This window comes from Gossypium hirsutum, chromosome D07 (genome assembly GCF_007990345.1).
Source record: "Gossypium hirsutum isolate 1008001.06 chromosome D07, Gossypium_hirsutum_v2.1, whole genome shotgun sequence".
Lineage (NCBI taxonomy): Eukaryota > Viridiplantae > Streptophyta > Magnoliopsida > Malvales > Malvaceae > Gossypium > Gossypium hirsutum.
The window spans coordinates 18,384,221-18,405,846 of record NC_053443.1 but is presented as its reverse complement, the minus strand read 5'-3'; the positions used below and the strand labels follow the sequence as shown (position 1 = coordinate 18,405,846).

General features: G+C 32.3%; 1 protein-coding gene across 3 annotated transcripts; it reads right to left on the bottom strand.

The window, feature by feature from the left end:
* Nucleotides 1-4,039: 4,039 nt before the first annotated feature.
* LOC107954331 (protein SMG7) lies at nucleotides 4,040-10,495 on the bottom strand. 3 transcript variants are annotated; one of them, XM_016889864.2, is made up of 8 exons: nucleotides 10,300-10,495; nucleotides 9,027-9,121; nucleotides 8,347-8,952; nucleotides 8,085-8,207; nucleotides 7,095-7,327; nucleotides 5,124-7,012; nucleotides 4,878-5,018; nucleotides 4,040-4,570 (listed from the first exon to the last, which is right to left on the bottom strand). In XM_016889864.2, exons 2-6 carry the CDS (start codon nucleotides 9,096-9,098, stop codon nucleotides 5,134-5,136), a joined length of 2,913 nt encoding a protein of 970 aa, XP_016745353.1. In that variant the 5' UTR covers nucleotides 9,099-9,121; nucleotides 10,300-10,495; the 3' UTR covers nucleotides 4,040-4,570; nucleotides 4,878-5,018; nucleotides 5,124-5,133. The 3 variants fall into 3 exon arrangements, with proteins under 3 accessions (XP_016745353.1, XP_016745352.1, XP_016745354.1); XM_016889863.2 differs by having other exon boundaries at nucleotides 4,878-5,009; XM_016889865.2 differs by having other exon boundaries at nucleotides 4,878-4,958.
* Between the last annotated feature and the right edge of the window lie 11,131 nt (nucleotides 10,496-21,626).

Sequence of the window (21,626 nt, the reverse complement as noted above, 5' to 3'; positions counted from 1 at the left end):
TTTAAGGAAAATGACTCACGAAAAGTGTTTTCTGTATTTGTTTCATGGAAAACAATTTGATTAATGGAAAATGACTTATTAGTCTACAGAAAATAAGTCATTTTTCCTATAAAATGACTTACCCTTTTTAAAAAGAGTAAGTCATTTTCTGAAAAAGAGCTATTTATGAGTAATTTTATTTTATATAAAAATTAACTTAAATCAAGCCTAATATTATAATATTAACAATAAATTTTTATTTTTATTTTAAAAAATATTTAAAATATTTAAATATTATTATCAAAAACTATAATTTTTAATATTATTAAACACACACATTTAATTATTTATATTTAATAATATAATAAATTATTAATGTAATTAATAAGATTTATAGTTTTAATAAATTATTTAATATTACAATTTTATTTTAATAAGAAATTTTAAAAATAATAAGTTTAAATTTTAAATAATATTCTTAGTATATTATTGAAAATATTTATATTAATATTTTATTACAATTATAAATATTATTAATAATTAATGTTTTAAAGTATAAAGGTTAAAATATGCCATAAGTCCATGTACTCTTCACAATTCGAATTTAGTCTCTATACTTATATTTTCAAGAATTTAGTCCCTCTACTTTTCAAATTTGAGATTTCAAGTCCAATTGTTAACACTGTTAAATTTTTTTGTCAATTTTTTGACATGACATTTTTAAATAAAAAGAATACTCACTTGGTAGCCACATAACTAAAAAATAACGTTTTAATGAACCTGAACTTACAATATATTTTTAATAGCCTTAAGAGTTGAACATGAATTTTGATTTCTAAAGAGGAGTAAATTCCCAAAAATAAAAATATAGGGACTAAATTCTAAATTTACAAAGAGTATAGTGCCTTATGACATAATATTTTAATTATATAAATGAGTATTTTGTTCAAATAATGCTTAGCTTCATTTATCCCTTGCAACTCTAATATGTTAATATGCACTCTAATATATGTAATACATTTAATTTAAATTAAGTTTTAATTAAGCATTATTTATTATTAAGTTTATAGATGATATTGATTGTTACAAAATATTATCTTATGATAAAATAAATTTTGATTGTTAGAAAGAAATTGTGCTATAATGTTTTGTATCAAATATATTTATGTCATGATCGTTTCACTAATAATAATTTTTAAAAAATCAAACAACGAAAAATATTTTACATAAAATTATCCAAATACTAAAAAATCAATACATTTTCCAGCTAGAAGTTGTTTTCAGTAAAGCAAACACAACCAATCTATCTAGATTATGAATCTAAATCTAAAATATTTCTGTTTTTTCAAATTAGTTTTCATTTTAGTGCGATGCAGGAATTCCTGGCATCTGTTAAATATAATATATTAAATTAATTTCTTTTAAATATTCATATTCACAAATATTATAAAATAATGTATTCTAAAAACAATATAAAGTATTGTATATTATTTAAATATTATATTTTAATACTGTAAAAATATTATATATCGTATAGTATTAAATTTTTATCATTGTATAACTATTGTTTAAATATTTTAAAATTGTATAAATAATCATTTGTATACAGTTTTTAAAAATATTTTTAGATAATATATTTCTAAACTATTATTAATTATTAAAAAATTTAAAATAAGTAAATTTTTATACTAGTTATAAGCTTTAACAGGATTTCAATAAAATAAATAAATGTACGTATATTTTCAAATTAATTATAAGTAATTTTTTATATTTATTTTATTAAAATTAAAAAAAAAATGAAATCATCATATCCTCTAATTATTTGATGCTGTGAATTATTTTTAAAATTTTAATAAACATATGGTTGCTGGCGGGTTTAGTTAAATTAGTATTCATAATTAAATAATAGTCCTAAATTATGTAAAATCAGTAATTCAGATAGAATTTAAATTTAAATTCATTAAATTTAAGTTTATGAAATTATTTTAAATGCGTGTTTAAAATTAGATTTTATCACGTAAAAATATTTTATTTAACAAAATAATATATTAAATTATGTTGCGAAAGTCAATATTCAATTATCATTTTTTTTGGTTATATTAATTTAAATATATGATATTATATTTATTTTTTAAAATTGAATATTAAAATTTAAATATATTATATATTTTTGTATTAAATGTTCAAACATATTATGATTTAATGCATTAAAACTAAAGAGTATATAATAAAAACCAATTATCCATTAATTATTATATTTAAGGCCTTCCTATGTTATATTTATTTTATTTTTTGGTATTAATGAACATATTAATTTAAATAAATTAAATTATATTATATTTATTTTGTAACAATTTAATATAAAAATTGAACATTCAATTATCATAGTTTTCTTGTGTATATTAATTTAAATTAATTATATTATTTTTACCAAAAGAACATCTTAAATTATGTTGCGAAAATGAACATTCAATTATCATATTTTTTGTGTATATCAATTTAATAAATTTTATTACATTTATTTTTAACAATTTAATATAAAAGTTGAATGTTCAAATTTAAATATATTATATATTTTTTAGAATTGAATACATAATTATAATTACAACCGTGTTTAGTTTTTTTTTTTAAATAAGGATACATACAATTTGTATAAGTTGAAAATGCATTTTTTTAAAATAAAATAAAATATTAAGTTATATGTTAATTTTATTCAGAAAAAATATTTTAACTAATTATTTGCTTTTAACATTAATTTAAACTTATTTTTTCTGTTTTTTTTTTGGAAGTAAACTTAAAAAATTAACAAATTTTAAATTTTAAATTTTAAATAAGAAAGATTGCAAAGTAGAATATAACAAATTTAAATATTTTTCCCAATATTTTTTTGTAAATTATTTAATTATTATATTATGATTATTAAAAATTAACATATTCTTAAATTTAAAAGTTACATTATTATTATTATTTTGAAAGATCTCATTATTAATTTTAATCATATCTGCTTTTTTTTGACACAATATCTAAAACTACCTCTTGTCTCTCCCCAATTGATAAATAGGAGGATAATATGTTTGCACTCGAACTCACATCATCCTATATTGACAACAATACCCATGCTAATCAAACTAAGACTAGTCAGTATTTTTAAATAATCAAATTTATAATTTAAATAAAATCTATGTTGTTAAAATATGTAACTAAAAATACAATTGTCAAAAACTGTTTTTCAAAATTAGTTTTAAAATTTTTATTGAATTTTTTTAAAAATTCAATATTAGAATAATAATGCTTTTGACAGCTTTTAAATAGTTAAAAAATAATAAAATACATTTTCAGAAAAAAAATTCGTAAAGAGTATAATTTTTTCAAATATTATTTTAAAAAATAAGTATAATATAATTTATTTAAATTAGTATAACAAAAAACTATAATAATTGAATGTTCAATTTTTATATTAAATTGTTAAAAAATAAATATAATATATAGGAAGGCCTTAAATATAATAATTATGGATAATTAATTTTATTATTATTTTAGTTTTAATAATAATTAGGTATTATAATGTAAAAACAATATTTTATTTTAAAAATATGGTGACAATAATATGATTTTATTAAAAAATTAATGAATAATTAAAAACTAAAAAAAAAACGTGATTGCTTTATATATATATATGATTTGGACAAGTGACACGACTTCTGAACACTGAATGCCATCTCAAAGACTAAACCACGAAGAAAACCCTAAACATTCCAAGTTTAGTTAAATAAGTCCATAAATTTTCATTAAATCATTATCATTTGACTTGTACTCTTAACAAAACATTAATTTATTCGGAGGCAGACAGATTGTAAATATAATTATACCCCAATCCTAAACCCAGCTCCACAATGTTATCAAGTGTCCAAAGTTGCTCACCTGTTAATCGCAATAGACCAAAACAATAGTAATATCAAAATGCCATGAAACAAACAATACCAACCTGATGCAACTCATCCTATTCCTATACCCGTTACTTCAAATGATCGATTAATGAGTACGAAAGCATCTGCTCTTATACTGAGAAACAAATTTATTTATAGATTTATTATTTCATTACAAGACAAGTTTGAGTGAAACCCAACTTTAACAAAGGACACTTTTCTGTCTTCCAAACCACTCATTCTAGACATAGTAATAAGTCTTTGACCCACACATCACTCAATACTCACCCACATGTTTGGCTTAATCAAAAGCACCACTGTAATCCCAATCCCCACCATCCAACGGCTGATACGCAGATCATACCTAGTAGATTTCTTGACTGAGTTATGAAGCTCGTCTGAAGAGAACTAGTCGATCATATATACATATATATATATATGACTGACTGCCAAGTGCAGATTCTAACAGCAGTTTAGGCAGGCCACCGAAAATTAATAGGACGGTAGGACAAGTTTATTCGACCAACTCCTCAATATATATAGCCCCAAAACCAACAGATGATCAGTTATTAACATGTTCTATCTTTATCCCAAGTAAACACTGAAGGCAAGTTTCGCATCTTAAAGATGGTTTCCTCGATCTTCCACCACAGATCTGGCGAAAGCTGCAAAATTAACTGTCAGAGCCACTTCTGTTGAGATAAACAGGAAAGCATGCATTCACGATTAAACAGCTCTAAGACCACCTGTAACCCAGCATACAAACCGCACGATCGGACTTTCTATACGGAAAGGCCTTTTTATTTTTTGGGAAAAGAACATAGACAAGGCTTATAAGCATTAGTGATGACTTGTTAGAAAATGCTCCAAGGATAAAACCTCTCACTAAGTGCATATGCACAAAAAAGTTGAACAGACAAAGAAATAGAGAGAGCAATCCAGAATTGATCTAAAAAATCAGTGCATACTCACTTGTTTAGCAGCAAGTGCCAGCTAGAAGCCAAAGCCACCCATGCTCCAACAACTCAACACTGACAATGCTTCAAACTTGGTCTTGAATTTGGCAGCAAATGGATGAGATGCAATACATTCATGGAAATCATTCTAAAGAACCTCAAGAAAAATAAATAAATGTATTGAAAAAGTTGTCAAAAATACTTTTGCAACAATTGTAATCAATAACAAAATCAAGCAGAAAATGAGAAATAAGTAAGTTACCAGCTCGATCTCACACAAAATAACGACTTGTCCAGACTGATGGTCCTTTATACTGCTCAGGCAGGGAGGTGAACTGCTGGTTTCCATTCATGATTTGTTGTTGCTGCAACTTCTGTTCATGTTGAATTTTTAAATGCTCAAGAGTATCGTAGTCCTGCCATCCTTTCTGCTTTTCCATTTGAAACTGCACCATTGGAACTTGTTTCCCAGGGAAAGGAAAGCTTACTGTTCCAGTCACATCATTGCTGCTGTTATTGACATACAGGGTATCTGCATGAGATGATGATAACTGATATCCATCCAACCATCTATAATCATCCATCAGCGTGTTCTCCAAATCTGAAGCAGAAACAGATTCACTTGGTGGCTTTAAAGGAACAGGGCTAAAACCTGGTGGGGGACCAAGATGCCTAACTGGACGGCTAATTGGGTTCTTCCGCATTCCAATTTGTGAAGCTGAGGTGGTTTTAACAGACAAGGCATCACCAGTAACTCTAGATGACACAACGGCATCAATTCTGGATGGCATCACTGTTTCTGGCACTTTTGTTTGACAGTAGTACATACCACCAGAACTGATGGGTTGTTGGATAGCAATAGAATGAGTAGCAGCACAAAGGCCCACATTCTCTTGCATATCCAGTTTTTTCAAATGCCCATCCTCCAACATCGTCAAACCATTCAAGCCATTAACCCGAGACATAGTTTCTTCCACTGACCACCGAGATGCATCCATCTGAACAGGCTGAAGATACTGAGGGAGAATGTTTCCAGCAGACACAGGCATTGGACTAGCACCAAAAATATTATGCTGGTTAAGACTATCAAGAGGAGAAGACACGGTACTGCCATAAAATTTGAGATCACCAGCAGAACTACTTTGGTTAAGCTTCAAAGACTTGGGGTGGGGCCATTTTGGACTAATCACCTCAGTTCTCTTCTCACTCACAACTGGCTGGAAAACAATCACTTCATCATCATCATCATCCTCTTCCCCAACCGTTATAGGTTGGGTAATTGGCAGCACATTTCCAACATTAACTGTCTTCTCAGAAGGGGTTTCATGCCCTATACCGTTTGTTGCTAATGGGGTAGAAGGGCTGAATGTGACATCTTTGGAAGGTTCAACACCAATAAAAAACTTCTTTGCTTTCGAATCAAAACAAACAGTTTTCTGATCAACCCTATTGACATTAGCTAGAGCCTTCCCTGCTGCTAAAATTCTTCTTATACGGGCTTTCTTTTCCTTACTGCCATCACTTACAAAGGAATGCTTTCTTGAGAAGTCCAAAATGGTGTGTGCTGGAACAAGAGGCAAGAACCCTCTCAACTCAAAGTCCTCCCACAAGGCAAGACGGTTTTCGGTTTCTCCTTCATACCTGCTCATATTGAAAAAGCAGGTCTCATCTTCATCATCATCAATGCACATCGGTCTAATTGACAAGATCTTATTCAGAAATGATATGCAATGTTTCCAGAAATGTGATCTAGTAATTGACTGTTTCTCATCCACCGCAGAGCTAGCCGCTGCAACATCCGGGCAGCAAGCTAGCCATTCAACAAAAACCAGAATAGCAGGTAAAGTGTAGCTTGAAGAAACATCCTGGAGCTGAGAACATCTCTCTACTACATGTCCCATCAACTCAAAAACGGCAGTGAATGCATTTTGAAGTAGAGCGGCACGCTGTACAATCTCAGCATACGTTTGACCTTCATTCTCCCTCTTTAGATTGTGAACTGTAAATATGAGAACGGAAACCAGCCTAACAAAGAGAAGTGAATTCTCAGCAGCATCAGTGCCAAAATTCGGCTCCTCTTCTGGCCCAGAAGAGAGAAGCTCACATAAATCATGAGACACTAGAGTAAGAACATCTGCAAAAGTCTCCAGGCTGCACAAAGTTCGTTCCAGTAAGGACACAACCCTAGAAAACTTGGTCAACAACAAAAGATAATAAGTTTGAGAAAACATACCTTGTGCGTGTAAAAAGAATACCATTTAGACGCACAAATCGAATGGAAAATAACTTAAAAGCATCCTGGACACGGGATACTTTCTCCTTAGCAGTGCTTAATTCCATATTGGAATCTTTGGATGCAAGTTTTGCTTCAACTTTCACCCTACCTTTTCCTGATAACCGCAGACCATGCTCCTTGACCAGTGGAGTCTTGACATCACCAGGAAGTTGTGAAAAGTTAAGGCGGTTCTGCAAACAAAAATGCATCCATTCAATACAATTTCCATAGTCATATACATGTTCTAGTACTAGCATATAAATAATAAACCCACCCAAACCCAGTTTTCAAGTTGGTAACAGTAATATAAATGATAAATCACTCTCTTATGAGCTAAAAGTAGCACATTCCAAAAGCTGGATTACCATGTCAAAAATTGGCTGCAAGCTCAAAGAACTCAGAATGTCTTTGACCAAACAGTTAAAAGTCCTCCAGAAACTCCAAATGAAAAAAAAAGGTAACAGTTTTAACATTATGTCATACTGTAGCTTCTGCAAAACTATGCATATAGCTTATGTAAGACAAGACATAACATGATTTCTTCTGTTAAAAGATTTGAAAATATTCTGTATGAGCAGTCCACGATACCCCATTTCTATCTTCATAAGTTAAGTAATTAACTACTAAACCTAGAAAGGATGGATCACAAATTTCTTCCCATTAGACCGAATAGTAGCCATCTGTTATAATAAGAATCAACAATTTTGCAGAAAATCACCAAAGATGGTTTAAGTTTTGCAATTATCTACATGTAGAACCACCAAGTACACATAGGAAGATAACACACACATCAAACTGTTACAGGAAGCAAGCTACTTGATGTCCTAGTTAGCTATAACCTATTAACAATAATATATCCCGATGACCACGTGGTAAAGACGTTGATAACTGAAATAAGAGAATAAACAAACTCATTTGTCAGAATAAGAACTAAAATTTGTACTTAACCTTTTCAAATGCTACAATCAAGTTATCCCTTGCAGTTAAAAAGGGGTTATCCACGGCCAAACTCCGAAAATATCGATAAACAGCCAAAAGCTCATCTCCTGAATAGGATGCCAATATAGCTAGCTGAAATAAGGAGATAATTACCAGCATAAAGAGTCAGAATATTGTTGAATAGTAGAAATTCACAGCAAGAGCAAAAGAGATTACTGGGCATAAGAGTAAGGATACTCTATTAACAGGGAGAGAGGAGGGGGGGGCAAACCTGATGATGTGGATTCCCACTTGATTGCCAAATTGATGCAGCATGCAAATAGTAACTTGAAGCTGCAACAAACTCACGTGATTTAGAGTCTCCATCTCCATATAATCCTTTGTACCGTGCTAGGTCTCCCAAGTATATCAAACAACGGTGACAAGATACCAAACCCTTTTTAATGTCAGCAGATTTCTTCCCATTTTTGTCCATAACAGTTCGCCTTTCTGAATCATCAGAAAAGTACCCAAATGGAAGTCCATACTTTGCTCTGATTTTCAAAATCAGATCATGATAAAATCCTGTTGCCTCAGAAAGGAATGTCTTAAACTGCAATCGTATTTTTGTAAGCCGGTCAGGTCGTTGAGGAACTTTCACACCTTGAGGTGCATTTGATCCTGCAGAAGCTAGGACAGCACTATAATGTGCTCTTAGCTCTTCAATCCGCTTGTAATGTAACTGCCACAATGCATATTCAATACTGTGCTGCTCAGAAAAAGCATGGTCCTCAAGAATTATTGCCTCATAGTTCTCGCGCATCTGCTGCCAGGCATTGGGGTCTGAAGATACTCGTGCCTGAGCTGATCTCCGACGGTTATTTTCCAGCTCTATATTCTGAAAAGTATAAAATATTAACTTCTGGGATCAGAAACTCAAAGGGGACCTCATTTTGGAAAGAAAAAAGAAACCTTCTCATAAAGACGCTGTGTGCGCTCCCTGGATGAAGGAGAAGACATTTTATCCATCTGCACTATCATCATCCATTCCTCAAAATGAATCCAATCTGCAGATGCACGCACCATCAGCAACACAAACAAGGCCATTTATGACTGGCTTAAGCCAAGTTAATCGATTACTAAGGGACTGGTAGAAAAGAATGTGATCATAGAAGTAATGAATCATTTCTATATTAATTAAACTGCAACAAGCTCAAAATAAGAATAGAAGAAACCTTATAGCCAGATTATCAGACAATCATAGTTCAAATTTCTAACACTCAAGATATCAAACAGAAGTCAATTGCAGTACCCATCTCAAATGAAAAGATATATTTATAAAACCACTCGGTTAATTCAAAAACCTATAACTAGAAGCACAATTGCCAAAATCATCAAAGACTCTGGACTGATCTCTCATTCAACATAACAATGCTCTAAAAGGCATGATTAAAATCTCTAATCCAGGATGGCTTCCTCGAATGTAGCCTTCCAAGCGTATTCAGCCCTCAAATGGCAGCTTCATTCGCCTCAAAACACCCACAAACTTAATCTTTCCAAAACCATGTTTTGTTTATCATCTCTTGATCACTTCAACAATATTTGAAAATTATAGCCAAACCTCTAAAAAATATAATAACAAAGCTTCTTCCAACAGACACCAAACCCAGACATTGTTAAATTTTTTGCAAAGAATTAATAGAGTGAAACATTTGTACATAAATTAATGAATAAAGAAGAGTAATATTTGCAGAGATTTTATTTTAAGAAGGATCAAGTAACTATTAAAAGGAGAAATAAGAAACTCAAAAAGCAAAGTCTTCCAAACAATAAAATTCCCGCTTGGTCACCGAGAAAGCGACGGAAAATCACCCACCTCTCTTATCATCTCAAATGTTCCGGACGTATATTTGCCCAGTTTCTCTAAAATTTTATTTTAAAAAATCAAAGAGAAAGGAAAGATAAGAAAAGAAATAGTTCTTTAGATTGTATTACATTTACACATTCAGGTTTTTCTTTCTTTTCAATTATTTCTGAAAAAGAAAATAATAAAATGTATTAATCACAAAAAGAATATTGATGTCATAACCAAACAAATAAAGAAAAAGGGAAAGGAGACATCATCTGAACCGAAGATAACAACAAAATAATTCAAACAATTGCATTACATCAATCAATTCCGCAAATTCAAGAGAAAATTAAATTAAATTAAAAACATTAAACAGAAAAGAAAGAAGGAACTAACCTGAGGTGGATCAGATCTGAAAATAAACCTCGAAATAAATCATCGGAAAGCGACGAATTAGAAAGAAATAATGAAGAATTGGTTAGGGTTTGGTTTAGCTTTGGGAGATGGAGAAAGGAAGGTGATTCAGTTTTGGTCTAATTAGGGGATGTGTAAGAATTTCAATTTCAATATACGAACGTTAAGTCGTTAATAATAATAAAATAAAGGTAGTTGTTATTCGTCATATATTTTAAACTTTTCTAAAAAAAATAAACTAATAAAATTAAATGTTTTTAGTAAAAACTAAATTTATTAAAGAATTTGTTTAATAATAAATTAAAAATAAAATATATAATTAATTTTTACATTTTCAAATTTTAAAATAGAAAAAGAGTTAAAAGTTTATACATATTAAATTTATCTTTTTCTGAAAAATGAATTTTTATTATATTAATTTTAAATTTATAATAAATTAAAAATATTAATATAATATAATATAATATGCAAAAAAATACATGAAATTTAATATAATACAATCATATTAATAATAGAGTATTTTAGGGATAATAATTCCTTAAGGTCTTAAGATCATGGATAAATATTTTATTGATTGTTAGTGAATTATTTATAAATAAATATTAATAACTTTATTTAATATAAATTTTAATATTTTAATATTTAATATATATTTTAAACTGTAGAAGTTTAAATTCAAAATCCGAGAAAAATATAATAATTTTAATTAATATTTAATTATATTTAAATAAAGTTAGACTTGATAAATAATTTGGCACTTGAGTTTGGTACTTTTTTTTAATATGGTATGTGTGCTTTTCAAGTCTAACGCGGTTCACTTATTTGACAAAAGCTATACATTTTGGTACCTAAATGTAATAATGTTAACTTTTTAGCGTTTAATCCGAATTTTATAGATGATTTGATGAAAATTTATAATTAACTAATAATATTAACAACTAGCTTTCATAACACTAAATTAAGCCATAAACACAAATTAAACATAAAATTAAATAATTTTACAATTAATACTAAATTTATTCTATTAATAAAATCATGAAAAATTCAAATCTAACAATATTAGCAATTAACTTTTATCAAATCAATTCTAAAACCTGAATTAAACACTAAAAAGTTAACGATGTTACCTTTGGATATTAAAATATATAACTTTTATCAAATACAAATACCAGGTTGGACAAAAAAACAACACATGTATCACACTAAAAAAAAGTGTCAAACTTAAGTACCAAATGATATATTAAACCATAAAGTTATTGGTATTTATTTATAAATCCTCTACTACTTTTTTTACTCAATGATGATATATTATATTATTATTTACTATTGACAATGCATAAAAGTTGTATACCTGATCAAATATTATTTCTTATTTTAATAGATGTCAATTTTTTTGTGTTTACAATATTTTCAAGTTATAACCTATTTAGTTTTTGGTGATTACAATTTATTTTTAATTTTGTTGATTAATTATTTTGAATTTTGAACTTAGATAAAAATACCAAACAATTTTATTTAAGTCCAACACAATCTCTAACATGTTATGATTTTTTATACATATTATAAATAGTAATGATCTATCACATGCATGAACCTTGATTTTTGGAACAAGAAGGTTAACTATTGCACCTTATGATTTACTTGTATGTATCATTACTCTCACCTCGAGACACTGGAATTATGTTTTGAAGCTTGATCCTGTTGACGTTAAAATTTAGCTATTGACTTGCATGTCTTGAGGCATGGGATTTATGTCTTGAGACATTAGACTCATTGAAGTTAAATTTTAACTACTAAAATGTCTCAAGACCTAAGTGCAAGGAATTAAAATTTAAGCCTCAAACTACACTAAAACTCGACCAACTAATGACATAATAATGCAAACACTTGAAGAAGTCAAAACCATCCATTCATGAAGAGATTACCATATATGCAATCCCATTACACAACATACTAAAATAAATAGCAAGACATGCTTAAAACTCATGATTCATACTAATGCTTCAATACCAATACATTCATTCAACCATCACTCATATCAAACTCATCTTAATACCAAATCATACTTTCAAAACTTTTTAAGTATCATGAAACCAATGTATATATAACATAATTTAAATAACTTAAACTCCTAAATACATACCAATTAATAAGTTAAAATAGTACATATAATACAGTTTCATACTTTTCAAGCCTTGCAATGGTGATGTTATCCCAAAATATGAACTTGATTTTCTCGAACTCTTTTTTCAATATATGTGCAAGAAACAATAATGTATTAAGCAAAGATATCTTTAGTAAGTACTCAAGGAATTCATTTAACTTACCTTTACCAATTGCGAGTGTCGAAACCATTTTTTATTTTTGGAAAAAAATAAAAATTAGTTGTCAACTTTGAAAAATGAAAATTGGGAGTCGCCACCAATCTTTTATTAAGGTGTGATTGGGTCACCTAAAAACGACTTTGGTCTACGAATTTTAGAAAAATGGGTCTGGGAGTCGGTTACGTATGAGGAAGGATTAGCACCCTCATTACGCCCAAAAATTGGTACCTAGTTAATTAATTAATGTCTTAATGTCGAAAATTTGAAAAATATAATCCTTAGCAAAAACTCTTAAGCGTTACGTATTAAGACCCTTATCATTTCAGAGAAAGAAAATGCCACACCCAATGCGTTAGGGCACGACATTCTAATTTCCTCAAAAAATGAATTAGGCCAGAATACTCGTGTAATAAAAATTTAAAAGAATATCCATTTATTCAAGATTTAAGAAATCGCGGCCCAATACGTTAGGGCACAATTCCTCCAAAATCCCAAACTCGGAGTATTTCCTTTATTATTTTTTAGAAAAAATCTTCATTTCGAGAAATCAATGCATCACATCCAATACGTTAGGACACAACGTGTTGAATTCCCAATAATGAGTTCTTATCTTTTATTAAAGAGAAATGCTTGATTGTTAGATTTAACGAATAAAATCGGAACCCAATACGTTAGGGCTCAATTTCCTTGAAAATCCTAAATACGAGCATTATCTCAATTTTGAAAATTTTCTATTTTTAAATTTGAGTAAAAGATGATGTAACGTTATATTATACGTACAAATGCTAAAATAATAAATACATCAATAATAAATACATCAATGGCATAAAAATAATATAAACAAATAAATAAACGAAATAAAAAACAATAATCCATGACATGCAAAATATTAAATGTAAACACAATTATACAAAGAATGAGGAAAGCAAACAAAATAAATAAAGATCAGAAGACATATAATAAACACATGGAAATTATGAAGATTAAAAATATACATATAATTTACAAATAAATTTTCGGGTTATAGAATTTATATATATACAATATATTTATGAAAATAAAGAAAAATATATAAACATATATATTATAAAATAGGTGTTTAAAAATATATATATTTGAGCATTTAAAAAACTAAATAATAAATAAATACGTATATATATAAATAAAAAATATTTTGTTTTTAAAAAAAGAAAAAATTATACGCGCGTGGGCACATCTATAAGTAATAAATGTATACACATATAGATTATAAAAAAAATTTACGTATGAATAAAAATAAAATAAAAATAATTATATTATACTACAAAAATAAATATGCGTATGTAAAAAATATATATATACATATATTTTTAAAAAATAATTAAATATGAAAAATAATAAAAAAACTAATTAATAAAAAAATAAAGAAAATGAAAAAGGACTAATTTAAACTGTAAATAAAAATTCTGAGGCAAATCTGTAAATAAATGGAGACTGAAGGACCAAATTGAACACGCGTATTACATGGAGGGACCGGAAGGGAAATTTTCCCTACTTCCCTAAAAGGCATCGTCCAATCAGGATCGAATTGAATTTTAAAATGAATAAAATGGTAAATTTAAAAATAAAAAAACTTAATTGTAAAGATATTAAAAGGCGGAGGGGTTAAAAGTGTAATTTATCCCTCCGCATAAAAACACGAGGATCCTGAGTCAGGGTCGGGTCGACATGTGGATCCCACCCTTCCAAACGGTGTCGTTTTCAGTAGGCTATATAAGCCAAAACTTAATTAAAAAATTTTCATTTTTCATTCTTAAAAAAAACTTCAAAAAAAGGGTTTCAAAAATGCTCTCCTCTTCCTTGTCCTCCGGCTAGGGCCCGGTCATCGAACGGTCACCGGCCACCACGCTGGCCGCCGATCTTCGGCGCCGGCACCATCTTCCGCGGTGGTCAAAAAGGTGAAAATACTCTCCTGGGCTCTTTAGACTCCCTTAAGCCCAAATCTGGGTCCAAATCCGTCAAAATATCAACAAAAAGACCTCAAAAGCCTAGGAAACCCTTCGGTGTCACAATCGTCTATCCTCGGAGACGAACCTCGACCGCCCTAACGGCGTGACAGACCCTAACGTTGGTACGTTTCTCCTCTTTTATTTTTTTTGTAATATTATATATAAAAAAATAATAAATAAATAAATGAATAACAAAATAGAATATATATCAACCTTAGGTTTCGTTTGATTCTCTGCTTGTGTTGTAACAAAATCGTGCTTTTTTATTGATTTCGAATCCGGGATCCCGTTTACAATATTGTAATAGCTATTTTATAGCCGAATGAAATAGAGAAATAATAAAAGAAATCTGCTTGATTTGATTTGATTTGATTCGATTTTCTTTCGTTTCTTGTGTTTGCAGGTGAAGATTGCGAAGATCCGTTCGCATGGAGGACGTGGTTGCGGCGCGATTAGTATAAGGCAGCCATAGAAATCCTTAGAAACCCTAGGGTTTCTGACTATTTTGGGCCACTAATTTGGGCCTCTGTAGTTTAATCGGGTCTGGGTTTTGTTGTAATTTGGCAGTTTCATTTGGGCCCTTTTATTATTTGTACCCGGGGCAAAATTTGGGTATTGCAGCTGCCCCTCTTTGCTCGTTGTCGTGTAACGGGAACGGAGCAAAGATTTTAAAAATGCGCGATTTTGCCCAGACATGCTGGACCTTGGTACTTTTCTTCTTCAAAAAGCCTCGTCCCTTCCTACTGCATCTTCAGAGGTATAGGAACTAGTGCTTCAATCTAATCCTCTGCAACTTCAAGGAGATAAGACTAGATGTGATCTGCTCTCTGCAACTTCAGAGAGATAAGATCCAAGATTTGTGGTTCTAATCCGCTCCATTGCAACTTCAGGGAGATAAGACTAGATGCGATCTGCTCTCTGCAACTTCAGATAGATAAGATCCAAGGTTTTAATCCGCTCCACTGTAACTTTAGAGAGATAGGATTATCGGCTTTAACCTGCTCCACTACAACTTCAGGGAGATAAGATTTGCCATCTTCAGTCTGCCTCACTACAACTTCAGGTGGATAAGACTTAATGCGATCTGTTCTCTGTAACTTCAGAAAGATAAGATCCAAGATTTTAATCCACTCCACTGCAACTTCAGGAAGATAGGATTATTGGCTTTAACCTGCTCCACTGCAACTTCAGGGAGATAAGATTTGCCATCTTCAGTCTGCCTCACTGCAACTTTAGGAGGATAAGACTTGCTTACTTAGTCTGCTCCACTGCAACTTTAGGGAGATAAGACTAGATGCGATCTGCTCTCTGTAACTTCAGAGAGATAAGATCCAAGGTTTTAATCCACTCCACTGCAACTTTGGGAAGATAGGATTATCGACTTTAACCTGCCTCTCTGTAACTTCAGAAGGATAAGACTTGCTTACTTAGTCTGCTCCACTGCAACTTCAGGGAGATAAGATTAGATGCGATCTGCTCTCTGCAACTTCAGAGAGATAAGATCCAAGGTTTTAATCCACTCCACTACAACTTCAGGAAGATAGGATTATCGGCTTTAACCTGCTCCACTGCAACTTCAAGGAGATAAGATTTGCCATCTTCAGTCTGCCTCTCTGCAACTTTAGGAGGATAAGACTTGATGCGATCTGCTCTCTGCAACTTCAGAGATAAGATCCATGGTTTTAATCCACTCCACTGCAACTTCAAGGAGATAAGATTTGCCATCTTCAGTCTGCCTCTCTGCAACTTTAGGAGGATAAGACTTGCTTTCTTAGTCTACTCCACTGCAACTTCAGGGAGATAAGACTAGATGCGATTTGCTCTCTGCAACTTCAGAGAGATAAGATCCAAGGTTTTAATCCACTCCACTGCAACTTCAGGAAGATAGGATTATCGGCTTTAACCTGTTCCACTACAACTTCAAGGAGATAAGATTTGCCATCTTCAGTCTGCCTCTCAGTAACTTTAGGAGGATAAGACTTGCTTACTTAGTCTGCTCCACTGCAACCTCAAGGAGATAAGACTAGATGCGATCTGCTCTCTGCAACTTTAGAGAGATAAGATCCAAGTTTTTAATCCACTCCACTGTAACTTCAGGAAGATAGGATTATTGGCTTTAACCTGCTCCACTACAACTTCAGGGAGATAAGATTTGCCATCTTCAGTCTGCCTCTCTGCAACTTTAGGAGGATAAGACTTGCTGCAATCTGCTCTCTGCAACTTCAAAGAGATAAAATCCAAGGTTTTAATCCACTCCACTACAACTTCAGGGAGATAAGATTTGCCATCTTCAGTCTGCCTCTCTGCAACTTCAGGAGGATAAGACTTACTTACTTATTCTACTCCACTGCAACTTCAGAGAGATAAAAATAGATGCGATCTACTCTCTGCAACTTCAGAGAGATAAGATCCAAGGTTTTAATCCACTCCACTGCAACTTCAGGAAGATAGGATTATCGGCTTTAACCTGCTCCACTGCAACTTCAGGGAAATAAGATTTGCCATCTTCAGTCTTCCTTTCTGCAACTTCAGGAGGATAAGACTTGCTTACTTAGTCTGCTCCACTGCAACTTCAGGGAGATAAGACTAGATGCGATCTGCTCTCTGAAACTTCAGAGAGATAAGATCTAAGGTTTTAATCCACTCCACTGCAACTTCAGGAAGATAGGATTATCGGCTTTAACCTGCTCCACTGCAACTTTAGGGAGATAAGATTTGCCATCTTCAGTCTGCCTCACTGCAACTTCTGGAGGATAAGACTTGATGCGATCTGCGCAACTTCAGAGTGATAAGATTCAATATTTTAATCCACTCCACTACAACTTCAGGAAGATAGGATATCGACTTTAACCTGCTTCACTGCAACTTCAGAGAGATAAGATTTGCCATCTTCAGTCTGCCTCTTTGCAACTTCAGGAGGATAAGACTTGCTTTCTTAGTCTGCTCCATTGCAACTTCAGGGAGATAAGACTAGATGCGATCTACTCTCTGCAACTTCAGAGAGATAAGATCTATTTTAATCCACTCCACTGCAACTTCAGGGAGATAGGATCATTGGCTTTTGATCTATTCTCTAGGGAACATGACCTGTAAAAATCTATTCTATGAACTTAATTATACCTAGTGATTAGGATGTTATGACCAAAATGAATCCAGTGCTCCTAACTAGACATGTATGAATGACATTTGAATGAATGCAGAATGTCATTTTCCAAGAATTATTACTCAAGTTATTATTTCAAGTTTATTAAGGTTTTGTTGCTAACGCCTTTTGCTTGGCTGACATCACCAAAGAAACACTCAATCAAATTTCCCTCCATTGTGAACTTCAAAGCTCAATCCATTAGGATGTAGAACTTGTACCATCATGCTTCCACTGTAACCCAATGGTAGGAAAGTTTGACTCTTCTCCATCTTCTCCTATCGTAATTTAAATATGCAAATCATGAAACTCTTTTAGACCATTCTTCGGGTGTCCTACCAAACAGTCATGCATAAATGAATGATTTTCTTTCCAAAGAGAACTTCCAAGACTTCTTGCCATCTCATTCGATATTCAACCAACTCCAAAAACAATCTTAACTTAGACTTTCTCTTTTAAACTTGGTGTGTTCTAGAAAATAGTCTTGTTTCAGGTTTAGAAATTCTCATAGTAATATGCAAAACTTCTTTTGTGAAAGTTTATTAGTCCATCCATCATTATTCTAATGCAACATGCTTGCTCAAAGATCAAGATACTGAATAAGAAATTAATTTAAGAGATAACTCAAATAATAGAAAAGGAATTTATTGATAGCAAGTGTTTTGAAAAGAGAAAGTATTCAAGAACATCGAAGAACTTGGTACAAATAATATGAAGACTGGATGCTTTTGGATATCGTCGCTTGAACTTCTCCGTGCAAACCAAGAACCATTCTGAATTTAACAAGTGTTTAGGATATCTACAGTACTTTGTCAATACCCCAAGACGTCGTATATCCTTTTCTTGTTGACTTAAGTGCAGCAGGATCACCATATGCCCCAATCTGACAGTGTTTGAGCTGCCCTTTTTGGGTTCTCAACTCCAAACCCTTTTGGTCTCAAGGCGCCCTTTTTGGGTTTTCACCTTGGCCTATCCATCTTCTTCTTCTTCTTTTAGGAAACTAGAGCGCCCTTCGTGGGTTTTCACTTTGACTCCTTCCTTCCTTCAAGTGAAATATTTCTTGATCGAATCTGAATTTACAAGATTTGGAAGATTTTTGCCATCCATTTCACTCAAAATCAAAGCGCATCCAGAAAAAGCCTTTTTCACAACATAAGGTCCTTCCTAGTTTGGCATCCATTTCCCTCTGAAATCTTTTTTTAAAGGGATGATCTTTTTCAAAACCAAATCCCCCTCATGAAATTCTCTAGGACGAACCTTCTTATTATAAGCTCGCATCATTCGCTTCTGATACATTTGACCATGACGAATAGTTTTTAGTCTTTTCTCTTCAATCAGGTTCAACTGATCATACCGAGATTGGATCCATTCAGCCTCACCCAACTTTAGCTCAGCCAATACCCGGAGAGAAGGAATTTCAACCTCAATAGGTAAAACTGCCTTTATTCCATAAACCAAAGAAAAATGTGTTGCCCAATAGAAGTCCTGACAGATGTTCGGTAAGCCAGAAGAGCGAATGGTAACTTCTCATGCCAATCCTTGTAAGTTTCAGCCCTCTTTGCCACAATCTTCTTAATATTTTTGTTTGCCGCCTCTACTGCACCATTCATTTTTGGACGATACGGTGACGAATTATGGTGTCTAATGTTGAACTGACTACAGACTTCCGCTATTATGCTGTTATTCAGATTCAGCGCATTGTCAGTTATGATCCTTTCAGGCATTCCATATCGACATATGATCTCTTTCTTCAAAAACTTACTGACTGCTGACTTTGTGACATTAGCATATGAGGTTGCTTCTACTCACTTAGTGAAATAGTCAATAACCATAAAAATGAAATGATGTCCATTAGAAGCCTTCGGTGATATTGATCCAATGACGTCCATACCCCACATGGAGAAAGGCCATAGAGAAGTCATAACATGAAGAGGTGAAGGAGGCGCGTGCATTTTATCCCCGTAAATTTGGCATTTATGGCATTTCTTGGCATGATTGATGTAATCTCTTTCCATGGTGGCCCAGTAATATCCAAATCTTATGATCTGTCTAGCCATTGTAAATCTATTAGTGTGCGTACCACAAACACCCTCATGGACTTCTTCTAAAATTTCCTTAGCCTCTACAGCGTCCATGCACCTCAATAGTACTCGATCCTTTCCTCTTTTGTATAGGATCTCTCCATCTAAGACATAATCAATAGCTAGTCTCCTCAATGTCCTCTTATCATTCTCCGTTGCCTGATTAGGATATTCGCGATTCTTCACATATAGCAATATATCTTGGTACCAGGGACAATTATCATTCACCATTTCTTCAATGCTGTAACATTGGGTCAGGATCTCATAAATACTAATTTGAATGGGCTTCATGTCCTCTAACTGATTCACTTTAATCAAGGATGCTAAAGTAGCAAAAGCATCAGCCATCTGATTTTCCTCCCGTGGGAGATAACAAAAGGTAATATTGTCGAATTCTTCAATCAATTCCAGAACTAATCTCCGATAACGAATCAACTTAGGGTCTCTTGTCTCCCATTCCCCTCTTAGTTGGTATATCACCAATGTTGAGTCTTCGTACACTTCTAATGTCTTAATTTTCCGTTTTATGGCTGCCCGTATACCCATGATGCAAGCTTCATACTCAACCATGTTATTAGTGCAATCACAGTCCAATTTACTGGTGAAAGGATGATAATCTCCATTTGGAGACACCAGGACTGCCCTAATCCCATTGCCTAACGCATTCGATGCTCCATCAAAGTTTAATCTCCAAGGATGATTTTCTTGAGGATTCTCTTCAGCATTTGCCACATACATCAAATCTTCATTCAGGAAATCGAAATCTAGAGGCTCATAATCTTCTAAAGCTCTGCTAGCCAAGAAATCTACTATCGCACTCCCCTTGATGGCCTTCTGACTTGCATATACAATATCAAACTCAAAGAGCAAGATTTTCCATCTAGCCATTCTTCCATTCAATGCTGTTGACTCTATCTTATACTTCAAAGGGTCTAATTTTGAAATTAGCCAAGTCGTATGATAGAGTAAGTATTGCCTCAACTTCTTGGTCGTCCAAAACAAGGCGCAACATAATTTTTCGATAGGCGAATATCTCATCTCACAATCAGTGAATTTCTTGCTGAGATAGTAAATCGCCTTTTCCTTCTTTCTAGTCACATCATGTTGACCCAGAACGCATCTCATGGAGTTGTCGAACACCGTTAAATACAAAATCAAGGGTCTATCTGGGCTAGGTGGTGACAGAACTGGAGTATTGGATAGGTACTGCTTTATCTTTTCAAAAGCTCGTTGGCATTCTTCATTCCAAACCCCTGGTTTATGTTTCTTCAAAAGGCGAAATATGGGATCACATTTCTCGGTCAACTGTGAAATGAACCGAGTAATGTAATTTAGTCTTCCTAAGAAACCTCGAACTTCTTTCTGAGTACGTAATGGTGGTAAATCTCGTATTGCCTTGACTTTGTCTGGGTCAATCTCGATTCCTCTTTCACTGTTTATGAAGCCCAATAACTTTCTTGACCTGGTCCCAAAAGTGCATTTTGTCGGATTGAGCTTGAGCTGAAACTTCCTTAGTCTTAAGAACAATTTTCTCAGGATCTGCACATGCTTATCCTCTGTTCTGGATTTGGCAATCATATCATCAACATATACCTCAATCTCTTTATGCATCATGTCGTGGAACAAGGCTACCATGGCTCTCTGATATGTTGCTCCCGCATTCTTTAATCCGAATGGCATTACTTTGTAGCAAAATGTTCCCCATAAAGTAATAAATGTAATATTTCCCATATCTTCAGGGTGCATCTTTATATGATTGTATCCTGAGAAACCA

Coding starts and splice junctions, on each gene's coding strand:
- LOC107954331 (XM_016889864.2), bottom strand. CDS start 9,098: ATGATGATAGTGCAGATGGATAAAATGTCTTCTCCTTCATCCAGGGAG. Junction 7,328..8,084: donor TGATTGTAGCATTTGAAAAG/GTTAAGTACAAA, acceptor TTTTGTTTGCAG/AACCGCCTTAACTTTTCACA. Junction 7,013..7,094: donor ATTCTTTTTACACGCACAAG/GTATGTTTTCTC, acceptor AACTTTGTGCAG/CCTGGAGACTTTTGCAGATG.